Raw genomic sequence first — 15,182 nt, 5'->3', positions numbered from 1 at the left:
TTGCATGCTCTACCTCTGGTACTTGTAGTACAAACTATGTTGTGTCAGAAACATCTGGTTTCATTCAGAAGGTGGTTTTTTGTGTGGTGGTTTTTTTTTTTTAAGTCTGCATTACACTATGTTGAAAGCTGAAATGGCAGTGAGAAAAAACATAAGATAAAATGCAAGGAGTGGGTATTATGAGTTTTATTTTAATGTTTCACTTAAAGCTGCCTTTACAGGGAATTTGATTGTGAATCCCGTCCCTCTCTCTTCACTGGTAAAATGTGGTGGAGCCCTGCAACTTGCCACAGAATTAAAGTGTGTACCTGGATTTTGGAGTACTTTTGGACAAATGTTAACTGTTAGACTGGACTTACAGTTAAGAATGTTAAAACCTGAGTAAAATGTGTTGTGTAGTTATTACATAACTAATCACTATAATTTTTTTTTTAAAGAGCTCAATTTGAAAGTGTTTTAAAGATGTGTTATTAAAGCCCCAGGCAGCTTTACCTCCTATAATAACTGTAGTTTTAATGAAGTATTGTAGTAGTTTTGCTCCCGGCTTAGATTAATATACCTTTAGAACTTGCCCCGCTACTTGGTGACCTACCTAATGTAGGTTCTCTTTCTCCCCTGCCCCCCCTGGAGTAGCTATCATGATGTGTGCTACAATTCTTTAACTTTGCGTTCACTTAATCATAAAATATGTTTATTCCACAGAAAAGTCCTGTGGTGTTTGCTTTTTTTTTGTCTGTGTTACAGGATCTGTTTGTTCATACTTGTATATGACATGTCTTTTAGCTATAGTAATTACAGAAATAATCATGTCAACTACACCAGACTCTGAAAAACTTCAAGATCTTTCCTCTCATTGCCTGTTGCTTCAATGTATAGCTGCTCTATTTTCAACACTGCCTTTGCATTTTAACTTTAAGTGTCTGTTCAGTGAGAAGCACATCTAAAGTGGGTGGCATGCTTGATACGGTGATTAGCTGTAGAATCACAGTTTTATGCTTTATTTTTTCTTTTGAACAGTAATGCTGCAGCCTTTTGACTATGACCCAAATGAGAAGAGTAAACACAAGTTTATGGTACAAACAACCTATGCACCACCAAATATTTCAGATATGGAGGCAGTGGTAAGTAAAAATGGGGTAAAATGACTGTTGTATATATATATTTTTTTTTTTCCTTAAAAATTCAGGCTTTAATGTAAATGAATCATATTTTTGCAATGTATTTTTGGAGAAGAATTGGGTTTTCTCTGAACAAATATGACTTCCATATGTGATTCAGGGTTTTTAATATTAAATACAAGCTCAGTTCTTAGAACTCTCCTAGTGAACTGGTTGAATGGAAATAGTAGTGAATCTAAGGTAAGGTTAAAATATGGGCATGTTTTACCTTATATGCAGCTAATTGGAAGGGGTTAAACAGATTGTATTTGAAGGAATCAAGAGTATATTTAAACAACAAGCCTGAAGCTAGATGAAATGGGTGCATTTGGTCTGAAAAGTGTTTAAGTGAAATGTTGAATGGGATTATAACGAATTAAAACATTTGGAAGACTAAGATATATCTTTCTACAAGGTACCAACTGGCTAAACACAGCACAAATGATAGATTTATTTTCTGTTTTAGTAGAACATGTTGTAGATTCAATTCTTAGGCAGGATTGCTCTGATGACAGATCCAGAAAGAAGATATTTAGGTTTGTGCTTGTTAGTTCAGAAGTGAGGACACCTGTTTCTGATGTTACAAGCTGGCAGCAATGGGAAGGAAGCCTTCAGTTGTCATAAAATGCCCTTTAGGGTGTAGGTGGACTCCCATAAGTATGTATGTTAAGGTGGAGGGGAACGATGCACAGGCTTCTGTCCCTAGAGGCTGTTTTAAGGAATGCCTGCGTTTACACAGGTACGTTCAGTGTTCACTCAAGGCAGAGGAGGAGAGGGGAAACAAAGGATAAAGATGAGGTTTTATAAATCGCTGAAATCTACTAGATCTCTGCAGGTTTAGGCTCTGTCCCCTTAAATGAAGGCAAAGACTACTGTGGCATCACTCTTCACTGGAAACAGTGGAAAACCTTTTAGATTTTGTTAAGCTTTTGGGACATGTAACTAGAAAGTTAATATCTCTTTTCCTTGTTGGTCTGGTTTACTTTTTGTTAATATGCTCTGATAGCTCTTGGTTATGTGTGGTAAGTGAAGCGTAACTATTTGGTGAGGATATAAAAATCCACTTTAGAAATACCTTTCAAATAACTGCTTTCTCAGTGTGTTCAAGTATAGAATACTGAGAAACAGATCTTGCGGAAAATCGGTAATTGTAGTTACAAGTTACAGTACAATTAACACCACTGAAAAAAAGAACAAAAAAAAAAAAGGAAGGATGTTATGAAAAGCCTGGATATTCTAGTCTGTAAGACCTGCAATTCTAAGGTAACTTCAGAGGACCTATTGTTGGAAAAATTGCTGCAAACCTCAGAGCAGTCTCTGAGCCTAAAGATTTAAGGCAACTACATGAAGTGTATGCTTTGAAAGTTAATTGTCAGTTGAGCAGAGAGATTCCAGCATATTTCACAATTATTTAAATATATTGATAACCATTAGAATTTAAAATGTTTTTTATAAACAGCTTTGAAAAATTCTCTAGGCCCAAATTGTAATGTATTATGCAGTAAAAGGAGGAAGTGGTTAAAAATCTAAAATATGAAGAACTAAAGAAATTTACTCTGGAACTAAATATAGAGCCACTAAAAGGTGTCTTTCAATCTTTTGTTTAAAATCCGTGCTCCCAAGATGGGACATAAGGAGTATGTTTACCAAGGAGTGATAGGGCTAGAACATTGTTCTTAAACTGACTCAGATGGTACTTGTTCCTCATTGTGTGTTAAAGGAACCGCTGTATTGTCCCCTCTCTATCCCTTACAAGCCTCTGGATCCATCCTTGCATTCAGTTTACTCATTTCCATTTCCAGACTTAATTAACCATTGCTAGCTCTCATTACTTCGCAGTAGTCAAAGTGAACAAAAAAACATTGTTCAGAACCAAGTCTGAAAATTGCAGCTAGAGTAAGGACAGTATTCAGCTGTATAGGAGGCAAGTACTAAGAGCAAGCTTATGAACTGTTCAGATGTTTGCATGAATCTGGCATGTTAAGTAACTATATTAATTATTGTCTTAGTGGAAAGAAGCAAAACCTGATGAGTTAATGGACTCCAAATTGAGATGTGTGTTTGAAATGCCCAACGAAAATGATAAACTGGTAAGTAAGAAAAGAGTAAGAAACTGTCATACACTGACTGGTAGGATCTCACGGAAATTTGTTTTGAATTTTTTTTTTAAACCTATTTGATTTGTTGATTAAATGGATTGTAGGAATTTGTACTAAATTAGACAGGAGGGGTGTTCAGTGTATAACTTTTCAAGGATTCGTAGAATCATGGAACAGCCCGGGTTGAAAGGACCTTGAAATACCATCTGGTCCCACCTTTCATCGAAAAGGGAGCACCCTGTCCAACTGCATCTTAAAAACCTCCATCAGTGGAGCCTAGTGCCAAAAATTATAATTTCATTATTTTTATTATTGATTTGCTTTAGCATTTTATTGCTGTCACATTTAAAAAAAAGAATCTTCAATACTGCATATAGTGAAAAGTGAATTGCGTCGTTTGCAAGTACTAAATGCTTTTCAATTTTAAAAATTCTCTTTCTAATTCAGCTGAATTAGAAAAGGAAGTACTGATTAGAAATTAATGCATGCTTTGGGAATCCTAAATGCATTTTTTAAGGTAGTGTTAAAGACAGATAATCAGACAAAAAAAATAAAAATCCCACTACCTCTTTCATGCTCTTGCCTTCAGACAAAATCTACTCCAGTTGAGTAGGAGATGACAGTTTCATTGTATATAGACTGAAGATGTCTGTTTTGTGTTGCCTGATATTTGGAATAATAGTTAACTGTCAGTTACCTAGAAGTTTTGCAGAATGACTAAATTCTTATGCATTAACTTTTTTTTTTACCCTCATACTTGAAATTTGGATTTATGGAATCTTAATGCTGTATATTCTGGGTTGTTTGGGTTTTTGGGGGTTTGGTTTTGTTTAGGGTTTTTTTGGTGCTGTTTTTAGCATTAGAGTGCTAAAGTAGGATTTCTGTAAACAACCTTATTCATTTTATGGCCTTGACTTTTCTTTTTAGTACTGTCCAGTTTTTACAGTAGTCTGTAAAGCATGTTGGGGGAAAGTAGCATGAATCCATGCATGTAAAAACCATCCCATTATTTACATGCCTAAAGGGTCTCGGTGAAGGCTGCTAGCTGGCCAGTAGCTGCCTTTGCAACCATTCTTTTAATACGGTTTTTAGAGTGTTAAAGATATCATTCATATGTTAAAGATATTTTTCAGATGTGATATCCGTATAATGTTTTTGGTGGTTTGGGTTGTTTTTTTTTCTTTTTTTGGTAAAGGATAATTGATGAGATGCAGCCTTTTATTCAGGTGTAAGCTGCCTAAGTGTGTTAAATGCTGAAACTGTAAAGGTTAAGCATTTATTATCAAGGCATTCAGTCGTCTACTCTCTGTGTTTTTTACCTTCTTATTAAATTACATCTTAGATATTAGAAAAATTATACTTGTGTTTAATTTTATAAAATGTATAATGTAGTGAGAGAAATATGGATTATAAAAAGCTACCTCCTTTTGTGCTTTCTTTAATGTGGTATCTTCAAAGTATTGACTGTACATAATATTTGTATTTTTCTGAGTAGCAGCGTAGGGTTGCAAAACACTGCTTTAGCAGTTGATTTAGTCAATCCCTTAAACCTGACAATGAGAATGCAAGTCCTGAGGGTAAGCCTCATCTGCCACCTCAGGATATGTCTACACCAGGACACAAGTATTTCAGTCCAGTCAGCAACAACTTTCTTCAGGTGCCTACCAGTCATAGCCAGAAGACTGACATGAAGAAACCAGTCAGTGGGGTCAAACAGCAGAAGGAGGTTTGTTCCCAGGAGATAAGTCTTAGGTCTCTAGTGAAGTTTCAGTGCTACTAAAGGAATTCAGTTCAGCCAGCAAACCAATTAAAAAAGCAACAGAACCTGATCTGCTTACTCATGGTATAAGTATGTTGTTTTTTTTAAATCCAGTTAGGAGTACCTGTGTGGAGTAGTAGGATCTGGCTCTTAGGCTATGTGTGGCTGCATTGCAAAAGATGTAAAATGCAAGTAGATGCTCTAGACCAAATAACTGCTAGTTGCATAGGAACTGAAGAAATTCTTGCATCTTTTTTTAGTTGCTTTGTTACTACATAGATGTGTTTACCTTTTAATAGATTTTATGTTACATTTAGTAATTACCTTGTACTACTTTGGTTATGAAAGATGCAGTATGGTGGTGGACTACATGACATAGCTGTGCAGCCAAGCAAGTAGGAATACAGAAGCCTGAATCTGAATATGAGCTGTTTCTGAGTGTATTGCTGTACTAATGCTGTGTTTTTACAAATAGTAACCTGGGCTATACAGTTGAATCCATTGTATTATTAATGTCTACTGAAGATCATTGTATATTTTGAGCAGAGCTGTGGGAACTAGATTTTTAATTTTATTTTTGGCTTTTTCACAGCTGTGAATACATGTGACTTTTCACTTGTATTCAAAATCAGTAATGTGTATTTCAGAGATGCTGTGAGACTCAAATTCCATGGTTGTGCAATACTTTTATTTTCCTTCAGTAGGAGGTGCTGTAAGCGCAAAATATTTGTGCCATGCGTACTTCATATTAGTTTGTGACACAACCTGTTTTCTTTTTTCTTTGATTTGTTTCTTACTATTGCAGGATTACTTTCTTCCTTTTATTTTTTCCCCTTAAGTTCAAATGCTGTTTGGTGTATTTTATACCATCTTTTGGATGCCTGCTGGGTCAGTGTTAAGCACCTGATGTATTAATGTTTGTCTCAGTAGCATGTAGTACCAAATGTAAACAGTGCAATCTTCTCTTTTTAATATTTGAGCTAATCAGAATTGAACTGATAACAGAAGTCTTTGTTCAGATTACTGTAAATATAAAATTCATTGAACTGTGTTAGTAGCTGGATTGTTTCAATTTTAAGCTGTGGATGATTTTTCTCTAGGTAAGTAAAATTCTCAAGTCATTCTTAATATTTGTAGAATGATATAGATGCAAGCAAACCCGCCCCAGTACTGAATACATCTAAGCAGGATGGACCGATGCCAAAACCACATAGTGTTTCACTTAATGATACTGAAACAAGGAAGCTAATGGAGGAGTGCAAAAGACTTCAAGCAGAGATTATGAAGCTGACGGATGAAAATCGGCACCTGAGAGTAAGTTCTGCTTCCATGTTTATATTGAAGTGGCTTCACTCTTCTTGATTGAAAGGTCTGGTTTGTAATTAGGCCAATAGATGTGTATTCCAGAAAGTAGATACAACTGTTAGGATGTGAAGATTGATTTGTGTATATATATACACAAATATATATATATACTGTCCTGTATATACTGTATATTTTGAACTTCTCACTGATTGAGACTTTGTGATTGCCATGGATGAGATACTGAAGCCACATAATTTTCTTCTTAAATGAAATGGTCCTATTTAAGGTGGTCTTAGTTACTTTAAGTCTAAATCAGAGATACCGAATTAGTAGCTTTTATTAAAAGTGCTTTATTATTCATTAAGAATGAGTAAATGAGATCCAAAGCGGTAACATTCCGTATCACAAATTGTTAGTGAACAAGAACAATTGTTTGGCCAGAGGAGGTAAGCAGACACTACTTTCCAGTATCTTAATGTAAAGGTGCCATTTCAGTAACCTGTAACTAGTCAATACGTGACTTCATGTGACTTCTAAAGATCCATGAAATAATGATGTCTCCAAACCTGTAATTCTGATGGCATCAGAACATTTGGAGAAACACTACACAAAGCAGATGTTTCTCCTTAACAATAAGGAATTACTGCTATTTAATTCTGACACATATTAAGTAAAAGCAGGATTCTTTGTTGTGCCTGGCAAGAATTTCAGAATTTTTCTTAACCAGAGCATGGAGAGAGACTAGTGGACTACCTGTCCTTATTTGAAATATTATGGTTTGCTGTGTTTGTATTTTGGTATGGTGTAATGTGTTTTGGTTTTTTTTTAACTTCATTTAAATGCTCACCAGTAAATTTGGCTGTTGAATTCAGTTTTTACAATTGTAAAGATGTGTTCATAAATTTTTTTTCCATCTGTGTTTTTTACCCCCTCAGGATGAAGGCTTGAGGCTCAGAAAGGTAGCGCACTCGGATAAATCTGGATCACCCACAGCTTTGGCCCTCAGAGATAATGGCTCTAATTCTCTTCCTTCACTTCTTGTTGTAATTGCAGCCATTTTCATTGGATTCTTTCTAGGGAAGTTCATCTTGTAGAAAGAATGAGTGAGAGAAGCATGCAAAATGCAGCTTCCTTTTTTTTTTTTTTTTTTTCCTTGGCCAGAAAAAGATTTGTTTACCTACCACTTCATTGGTAGTATGGCCCAAGTGGCCATTTTTGTGTACAGCATCATAACAGGCTTTGCCTTTAATGATCTCGCACGGTTAGAAAACACAATCTGAAAAGACAAACTGTTCGGCTACTGGACAAAATTGTACATTAAGTCATCAATAGCAGGTGTCAGTTGCACAGTCAGTCCTTTATGAAAATTCATAAATAAAGAATTGTTCTTTCTTTCTTTCTGTGGTTTTAATAAGAATTGAAAAATTGTTCAGAGTCTTGTAAATGTTATTTTAATAATCCTTTAAAATTTTATCTGTTGCTGTTACCTCTTGAAAAACAATTTATTAGATTGCTAATCCCACTCATTCAGGAATATGACAAGAGGTATTCTGGGGGAAATGGTGCCTCTTACTGTGTAAATTTTCTCCTTACCTTACTTTGCTAATATCATGGCAGAATTTCTTTCTTATCCCTTGTGAGGCATTGTTGAGAGTTCTTCATCCTTACAGTCCTGTCCCATAATATTTAACATTACAAAAGAAATAAAATTGTTAACAGATTTTTCTGCTGGGTAGCCTGTTTGTGTGTGTCGTACTTTTAGAAGGGATTCCTAACAAGTACATTGTTCATGGTAATTTGCTACTTGTAACAAATGGCTATTTTGAAGTTTATTTGCTTAAGTCTCTGGCTTAGACTGTTGTAACTGAAGCTGGGGTGTGTGTGAGGGGGGGGGGGGGGGGGGGGGGGGGAGGTTTCCATTCCATTTGTTTAAAAAAATGAACTGTTTTCTGGCTGCTTTCAGCTACAGAGAGGATGGTCATCAAACTTGTTTTGGGACAGAATAATTTGGATATCCAGCAGGTACAAATATCAGATGTGAATGTTTTCAATATATTAACAATTTGCTTGGATTGTGTGGGAGTGTAATAATCAACCTTCTGTTCCATCTTTGGATCTTCTGGGTGTCTTCCAGGAGTCAACATTATTCTTCGATTTCATAAGGGTACTTAATTCACATATGCTAACTTACTCTGTTTGTACTTCTGTTTTAGCAGATACAAATGCAATTTGAATGATTCAGACACCCATAGTGAATTCCATGATGCAGAAGAGTTGATATTTGCTGAGTGAGCCTCAGTTGCTCACCTTTTGAAAATGAAAATAATTTTTATGCAACTCTTGGCAGACCTACCTGTGTTAACCATGTATAGCTAAGTTTTAAAGAATGCATTTTTTGGGGGGTCTGAAATGCTTCCCTGCACTTAATCTTATGTCTTGCCTCATCTCTGAATATGTCATAAAAACAAACAGTAGTGTTGGAACAAAATATTATCTGTACTTCTGACTAAGCATAATCCAATACAGGGAATTACTTGTAAACTGAAAAATTGCGGAAGGGATATACTCCTGTAAGCAAAATTGTGTATGCTCTTGGACAGCTTGACTTGATGTGGTGCAGCTAAGTGTGTTAGACCTTGGTATATGCACACCTTATGTAGCTGAGAAAAATGTTCTGGAGAAGATGTACGTTATCTTGGTTGCCTTTGGTTTCTAGTGCTTTTTTTAAAAAAAGAAAATTATAATTACATCATGTTCTGTCATTGCTCTCTGTGATAAACTTTTTTATAAAATCTTGCATATGTGCAAGGAAGATGATGAAGAAAATGCAAATACTGCTTATCTTTTCACTTAAGCATGCAAGCACAGATGTTTCCAATTACTTGTTCCAGTGTCTACATTCAAGTCTCCTTCCATCCCAGTGACTGGAAAAACTATGTTAAGGTCTTGATTATTTTGGTTCCGCTGGTTCAGAATGGTGTAATTCTCCTGATTTTTTTTTTTTCTCTAACAGAATGTTGCTGCATCAAACTTTCATAGCCTGTTCCAAACTGATTACATGGAAAATAACAAAAGCAATAGCGTGCAGGATGTAGTTTGCTTCAGACAGAGCAGTCATTCCTGCATTGAAGGGGAAGAAAAAAAAAAAATCCTCTGGAAGATGTTAAAATGTTTACAGCATAGTGTACGGAGGTTTTCAAGGGTAGCTAGCACTTTCAGGACTTGAGAACAGAAAAAGGAGTTATTGCTCAATGCAGCTGACTTGGTTTTGATGTCTGGCAGCAGAAATAAGGTAAAAATAACGATAAGATCAGATTGAAATAACTTTTTTCATAAATAACAAACGGGTGGTGGTAAAACTTGGTCAAGGTTTAAGTAATGTTTTCAAAGTGAAAGTGTGCAGCAGTCTCATAACCAGTGTACTTACTAATGGTATAAGGAGACTGTCTTGGTTTCCAGTAATCCCTTCATAGCTGTATATAAAATGTAATGCTAAAACTATTTTGCTCTCAGGAGTCACTCTGGATGAGATCAACTGTATTCAGTGAACTATGTAATATGGATTAAATTGTTTGTCTTTGTTCCTGAAATGGTTAGAACTTCTTGCTTTGTCTGCCTGCTTACTTGTGTATGTAAGCACGGGGAAATACAGTCTCTCCACTGTTCCTAGTGATATGATCAGACAACAGTGCCCATAAAGTCGTATGAGGCTAAATGTGTAACTTCAGTTAAATATGCATTGCACGTTGCTCTTCTGATTTCTCAAAAGGGCAAGATGGAACAAGTACACAGTATCAAAGTAGTATTTTAAAGTTTTTATGAATATAGCACTTTAAAAAAGGGTAGTATGATGGTTCAGGGGGGGAAAAAAAAAGCCTAATTAGAAGATACAGCTTCTGTAGTAATTCTGGGCACCAGATTTAAGCTACTTAAAAATGTATACGTATATGAAGTTCATTTAAGAAAAAGTTATTTGTATCAACGCACAAGTTATTTGTGCACTTCTACTTATTCTCTAAAAGCTGTTGACAAACACTATTGCCCAGGCTTGCATGTTTCTGCTGCTATGATTGAAGCCAATTTACATATAAGAAGCAACCAAACACTAGCTTGAAACTTCGTTATCCTTTTGGGAGGAGAGAGGGTGGAGGGAGGAGGTGGAAGGTGACATTTTGCCAAAGGGGAAAAGACAAAGTCAATAAGCAAAACTTATCTTTCAGGCCTTCTTCAAAGATATTAAAAGTTGAAGTGTTAATAAACCATTAAAAATGTAGTAGTGTCCTTTTTATTTTGGAACTTTTCCCTGACTATGTACATTCTGTAGACTGCTGATGGTGAATAGATGCATCGAGTCCACCTCGCGGGTGGTGTAACTGCCCTGCTTTGAGGTACTGCTAGTAAATAGCGTGAAGCTGGCGTGGATGAAGGTTCAGTGTTGGAGTGAAGAGCAGGTGCGTGAATCCAGGCAACACTGATGATGCTGGTGGTTTGTCAGATTTGTAATAGTCGTTGTGACAAAGAGTTTTCTTTTTCCTGTTTGGAGTCCCTAGGTATTTATGCTTGAACTGACTTGCCAGGGTGAACACTTGCTTCAGTCTGTGGCAAAAGATGGAATGAGAGCTACACAGTTACAGAGCAACCCTAATAAACGTTTACTATAATACTGAAATGCCCTGCTCTTCGTGTTTACAGGTGGGATGAAATTCTATAGCTCGTCTTTTTAGCCATGTGGCTGTGAACATAACAGTTCACCCCTTTGCTTTCTACGCTGGTTCCTATTGAATGGCTCTGCAGGGTGTGTCCTGGAAGGCACATCCGTGTGTAGCACTGACCACTGCTGCCGGGAGGCTCTGTCTTTGCTGATCTTGAGCTTCTGTGGCAGCTTTAGTCTGGTGGCACACTTTAATGTTGGACAAGAGGGGAGGCTAAATACAGGAGTCAGTTTTCGCAAGGGTTTGAGCTCCTGTAGGAAGGACTGAAACTAATGACGATTAAATTAGACCGATTTTTTTTTTTATTTCCCGCCTGAACTTCTGTCCTAGGGGCACTCAAATAACGTAACCAAGTATATGATCGAAGTTGGTCTGTTGTGTTCTTCTTTCTGAATGCAGGTTGTGTATGTTTAAGAAAAATTCCTGATTCTGATAGGGCTGTGTAAGCAGAGGTAGTGTGGTGGTGTCACCTTTATTTATTTGCCCTCTAGGTGACAAATAGCAATGTAGAAATGAGGTCTTGCACAAAAGCAAAACAATTGGTTCTTATCTTTTATCTGGCGTTCTCATTACTGCTAGATGGTAAGGTCGGTGCCTCTTCCTCTTTTCCTGAGATGAGGGTTTATGTGTTTGCATGGTGAACTGGATCTAGGAACCGATTTGGATAAAATATAATTTGTAGGGGATGAAAGTTTTAACTAAATCATGGTATAAGCATCTCCCACCATGTTAAAGTGCCATTTTATTTAAAGCTTGGTACTAGTTTATGTAATGTTGATAACACTGCCAGCAGGTTATTGAACCCCTGTTTATACAGTAGCGACTTCTGTTGCTGGCAGTGGTGGAATGCTGCTCTTCCCCTCCCTCTTCTTTAGAAAAGATTTAAAGGGTGTTACGGTATCCAGGCACAGAGGTGTGAGACAGGCAGCTATTATTATAACTAAGCAGTCTGAGCTCAGACATTTGAAATAAATGAAAAATTGAAAGGTGACTGCAATAGTTATTAATTCTTACCTTTTAAACTTGTGTGTAAGAAAAAAGCATTTTGAGTTGTTGGTTGTTGTTTTTTTTTTTTAAGTTAGTCTGCTTATCATCCAAGTTCTGCAAAAAAACCAACTTGCCATAGTCTGGGAATAATTATTTCAGGATGTTCTTGAAAGTTTATCTTTCTACTAATGCTGGTGCAGGTTCACATGCATAGGTGAATTCAGAGAGATTGTCACTGGTGATTGGTGTCTAGGCTGTTCTCAGAGTGGGTAGTAATTAAATAGCAATCTTTGTGACTGTCTCAGCCTGCCTTGTAAGGATGGCTTATCCTGGCTTTCGAGATGGGGAAACTGAAGCACAAGTGTTGGGACAAATGATTGGGAAGGGATGGTTCAGGCACAGCCCCTGTTCTGTAGCACACACTCCATCCCATTTTTTCATCAAGCCTTCCTTGAGCCTTGTTCAAGTCCTTTTTTTTTTTTTTTTTTTTTTTTTTTGGGCTTCCAAAATGCTGCTTCATGTTGCTTGGAAATTTTTTGTAGGCTTTTAAAGCACATTCCTAAAGACAGCTGTTGTCTTGTCTGTTCCTGAAGCTGTGTTAAAACAGGCAGAAAATGTGGCTGTTAGGTGTTTAACTGTGGATTGTGCTCACTGGGATTATAATGCCTGACCTCTGCTAAACACAGTAGGGGGAAAAAGATGCTGCTAAACATTGGGCATGTTGTGTTTGTAGTCTTAGAACATAAAAGCATGTCTGTGTAGCAAAAAATTCTTTGTGGGGCCAGTGCTGTTTGTACTTTTCATCTAAAAGAAAACAAACAGTCCTAAATCTGTACAACTACTGTGTTGGTGGTGGTATATATTGCCCTACCCATGGGAGTGGCAAAATATTTTTCCATTGCTACTTTGATAGTCCAAATACAGATGATACAGACAGCTGCACTGATTTTTTGGAGGCACTTCTTCAGAAGAACCAAGGACTTCTTTTTTTTAAAACCTAAACGTGTTTGGCTCCTGCCGGCAAAGGTGCTCCAGCAATAGTAGACTCTTACAGAGGTTAAATCCACTGATGTGTTTTCACTCAAAATGAGTAAACGCTTTGCTGTTATTACTGCCTTTCAAACTGCAGTACACTCTGCACTCGTATGAGGGCTGGTTTGAGGAATATTAATAATGAGAATCTAGTAATTATCTTAAAGATTGTGCTCTATTTCTTAATGCTTGAGAGGCATTGCTTTAAATCATTATGTAGGACAGTCCAGTTTTTAGGACCATGTTTTGGAAAGGCTTAGGAGGGGAGTCCACAGAAAACAAAACTTGAACCCTGGGTCAGATAGAGAGACAGCCCTCTAGAGCTGTAATCAGAGGTATTAAAGAGTGCAGCTTTGATAATGAACTGAGTGGTTCATAGAAGGTGGAAGCTCAAGTGGTGGCTAATTTTCCTTGATTGCCTTAATCACCTCAGGTTTAAAGTTTTGAAATGATAAATGAGACACCTGTCCCACATCTCATGTGGGAGCTGGGGAGCGGTTGGTATCAAGTGAAGAAAAAGGGAGTATGGTAGGAAGAGACGGTCGTGCCACTGAGGGACATGGTTTAGTGGTGGACTTGGCGCGTTGGGTTAATGGTTGGACTCGATGATCTTAAAGGTCTTTTCCAACCAACCTAAAGGATTCTGTGATTCTATGAGAAGAGCAAGATGAGCTGCTTCAGAATTGGCTTTGTTGATGGCTGTGTCTTCCCAGGACAGCTAGGCTGTTAGAAAGGTCTGTACGTGCTGCTTCCTCCCCAGACATAATGCTGGAAACTGCTGTGGCCTCTCCAGGAACAGGGCTTTCTCTCCAGCCTCGGGGTGTAAAGCCTCAAACACGGTGACCGGTCTTGTAAACAGGAGAATGCCAGGAGAAGGATTTTCCTTGTATTCATCCCCAGGATTGTCTAACCTCGGATTTCCAATGCAGCCTTCCACTTCATGGCACTGCTTTCAGACTTCACTTTCCTGTGTCATACCTTGAAATACTTTAGCGCTTGGGCCTCTCATTTCACATCCCAGCTTCAAGAAAATCAGAACAGATAGGTTTCCTGATTAGGTGAAATTATCTCTTCATCCTGCCTCCACAGGAACCAGATTACAATGGCAAAGGAAGGTCAGCGTATTTGTGGAAAAACATAACTTCTTAAAGAGACAAGGTTTATGTGATTGCAGCATCTTTGTGCTGCTTCTCCCTGTGTGAATTTGAAATCTAATTAAAGCCACATTTGATAGAGAGGTTGATGTTTCACAGATACCAACTGCCTCCAATTACAGGAAAATTAGAGCTGAGATGACAGACATTTAAATTGGTGCTCCCATCCAGGGCAAGCCTGCACAGTGAGCTGGAAAGGTACCTGTCCTGCTTGCTGCTGTTTGACCAGTTAGTGCTGGCGTGCTTGCCAAGCTGTCAGCATGGGCATAGATCAAACACCCTGGCAGCTGCCAGCGGTAGCCCGGCACTTGTCAGCAGAGCGGGTGAGAGACGAGCGTGTTACAAGGGAGCAGGTTAGCAGGCATGGCGGGGGACAACTCGAGCTGTCGCTGGAGTAAGCTTATGGAGGGGGTGTGGGGTGGGACAGGAGCTTGATTTACCTCGGGGCAGGAAGGAGGTGGTGCAAGAAAATGGTAAACAATGGGGTGAGAGATGCTAAAAGTTGGAAGAAAGTATAAGCCTGCATGTATGCAGCCTCACTTCTCCAACCTGCTCTGCTCAGGCACTTTGGAAATACTAATGATTTAATGATTGCAAACGGGTGGGAGAAGGAATCTGATCTTCAGAGGAGCTGTAACTGACCTCGAAAATTCTATTAGAGCAGTAATGTAAAAAAATAAGCTAATTGTGGTTTTATGAGTCCACTTGTAGAGCTATGTAGAAGTTGCATTTGTGGAACTAGAGGTGTAGAAATGAAGCAGCTAATCAAAAGTAAACATTTCCAGCAACGTAACCAGCAGCGTACGGACAGGGGCCTCCTGATCTCCTTGCCTACTGCTCTGAGAGTGCAATGGGGAAAGAGCAACGCGTGACCCGAGTCCTCCAGCACTCTGTGCATGCAGCACGGCTCGTTAGGTGGGCCACACAAACATTAATTCCCCTGTGGGCAGGCATAATAATAGGGCTGTGCAAAACTG

General features: G+C 38.0%; 1 protein-coding gene across 1 annotated transcript in view; it reads left to right on the top strand.

Annotated features, from left to right (window-relative positions):
* Positions 1-8,054, top strand: part of VAPA (VAMP (vesicle-associated membrane protein)-associated protein A, 33kDa) — a 30,919-nt gene extending 22,865 nt beyond the window's left edge. Inside the window, exons 3-6 of the mRNA XM_009318587.1 lie at positions 1,018-1,121; positions 3,167-3,247; positions 6,153-6,329; positions 7,256-8,054. Coding sequence (XP_009316862.1) covers positions 1,018-1,121; positions 3,167-3,247; positions 6,153-6,329; positions 7,256-7,414 — 521 coding nt within the window. The 3' untranslated portion in view covers positions 7,415-8,054. The remainder of the gene's footprint in view (positions 1-1,017; positions 1,122-3,166; positions 3,248-6,152; positions 6,330-7,255) is intronic.
* The last annotated feature ends 7,128 nt before the right edge of the window (positions 8,055-15,182 follow it).

The sequence above is a fragment of the Pygoscelis adeliae genome, unplaced genomic scaffold (genome assembly GCF_000699105.1).
Source record: "Pygoscelis adeliae isolate BGI_AS28 unplaced genomic scaffold, ASM69910v1 Scaffold42, whole genome shotgun sequence".
NCBI lineage: Eukaryota > Metazoa > Chordata > Aves > Sphenisciformes > Spheniscidae > Pygoscelis > Pygoscelis adeliae.
Note: the sequence above shows the minus strand (reverse complement) of the source record. Positions and strands in the feature narration are given on the sequence as shown.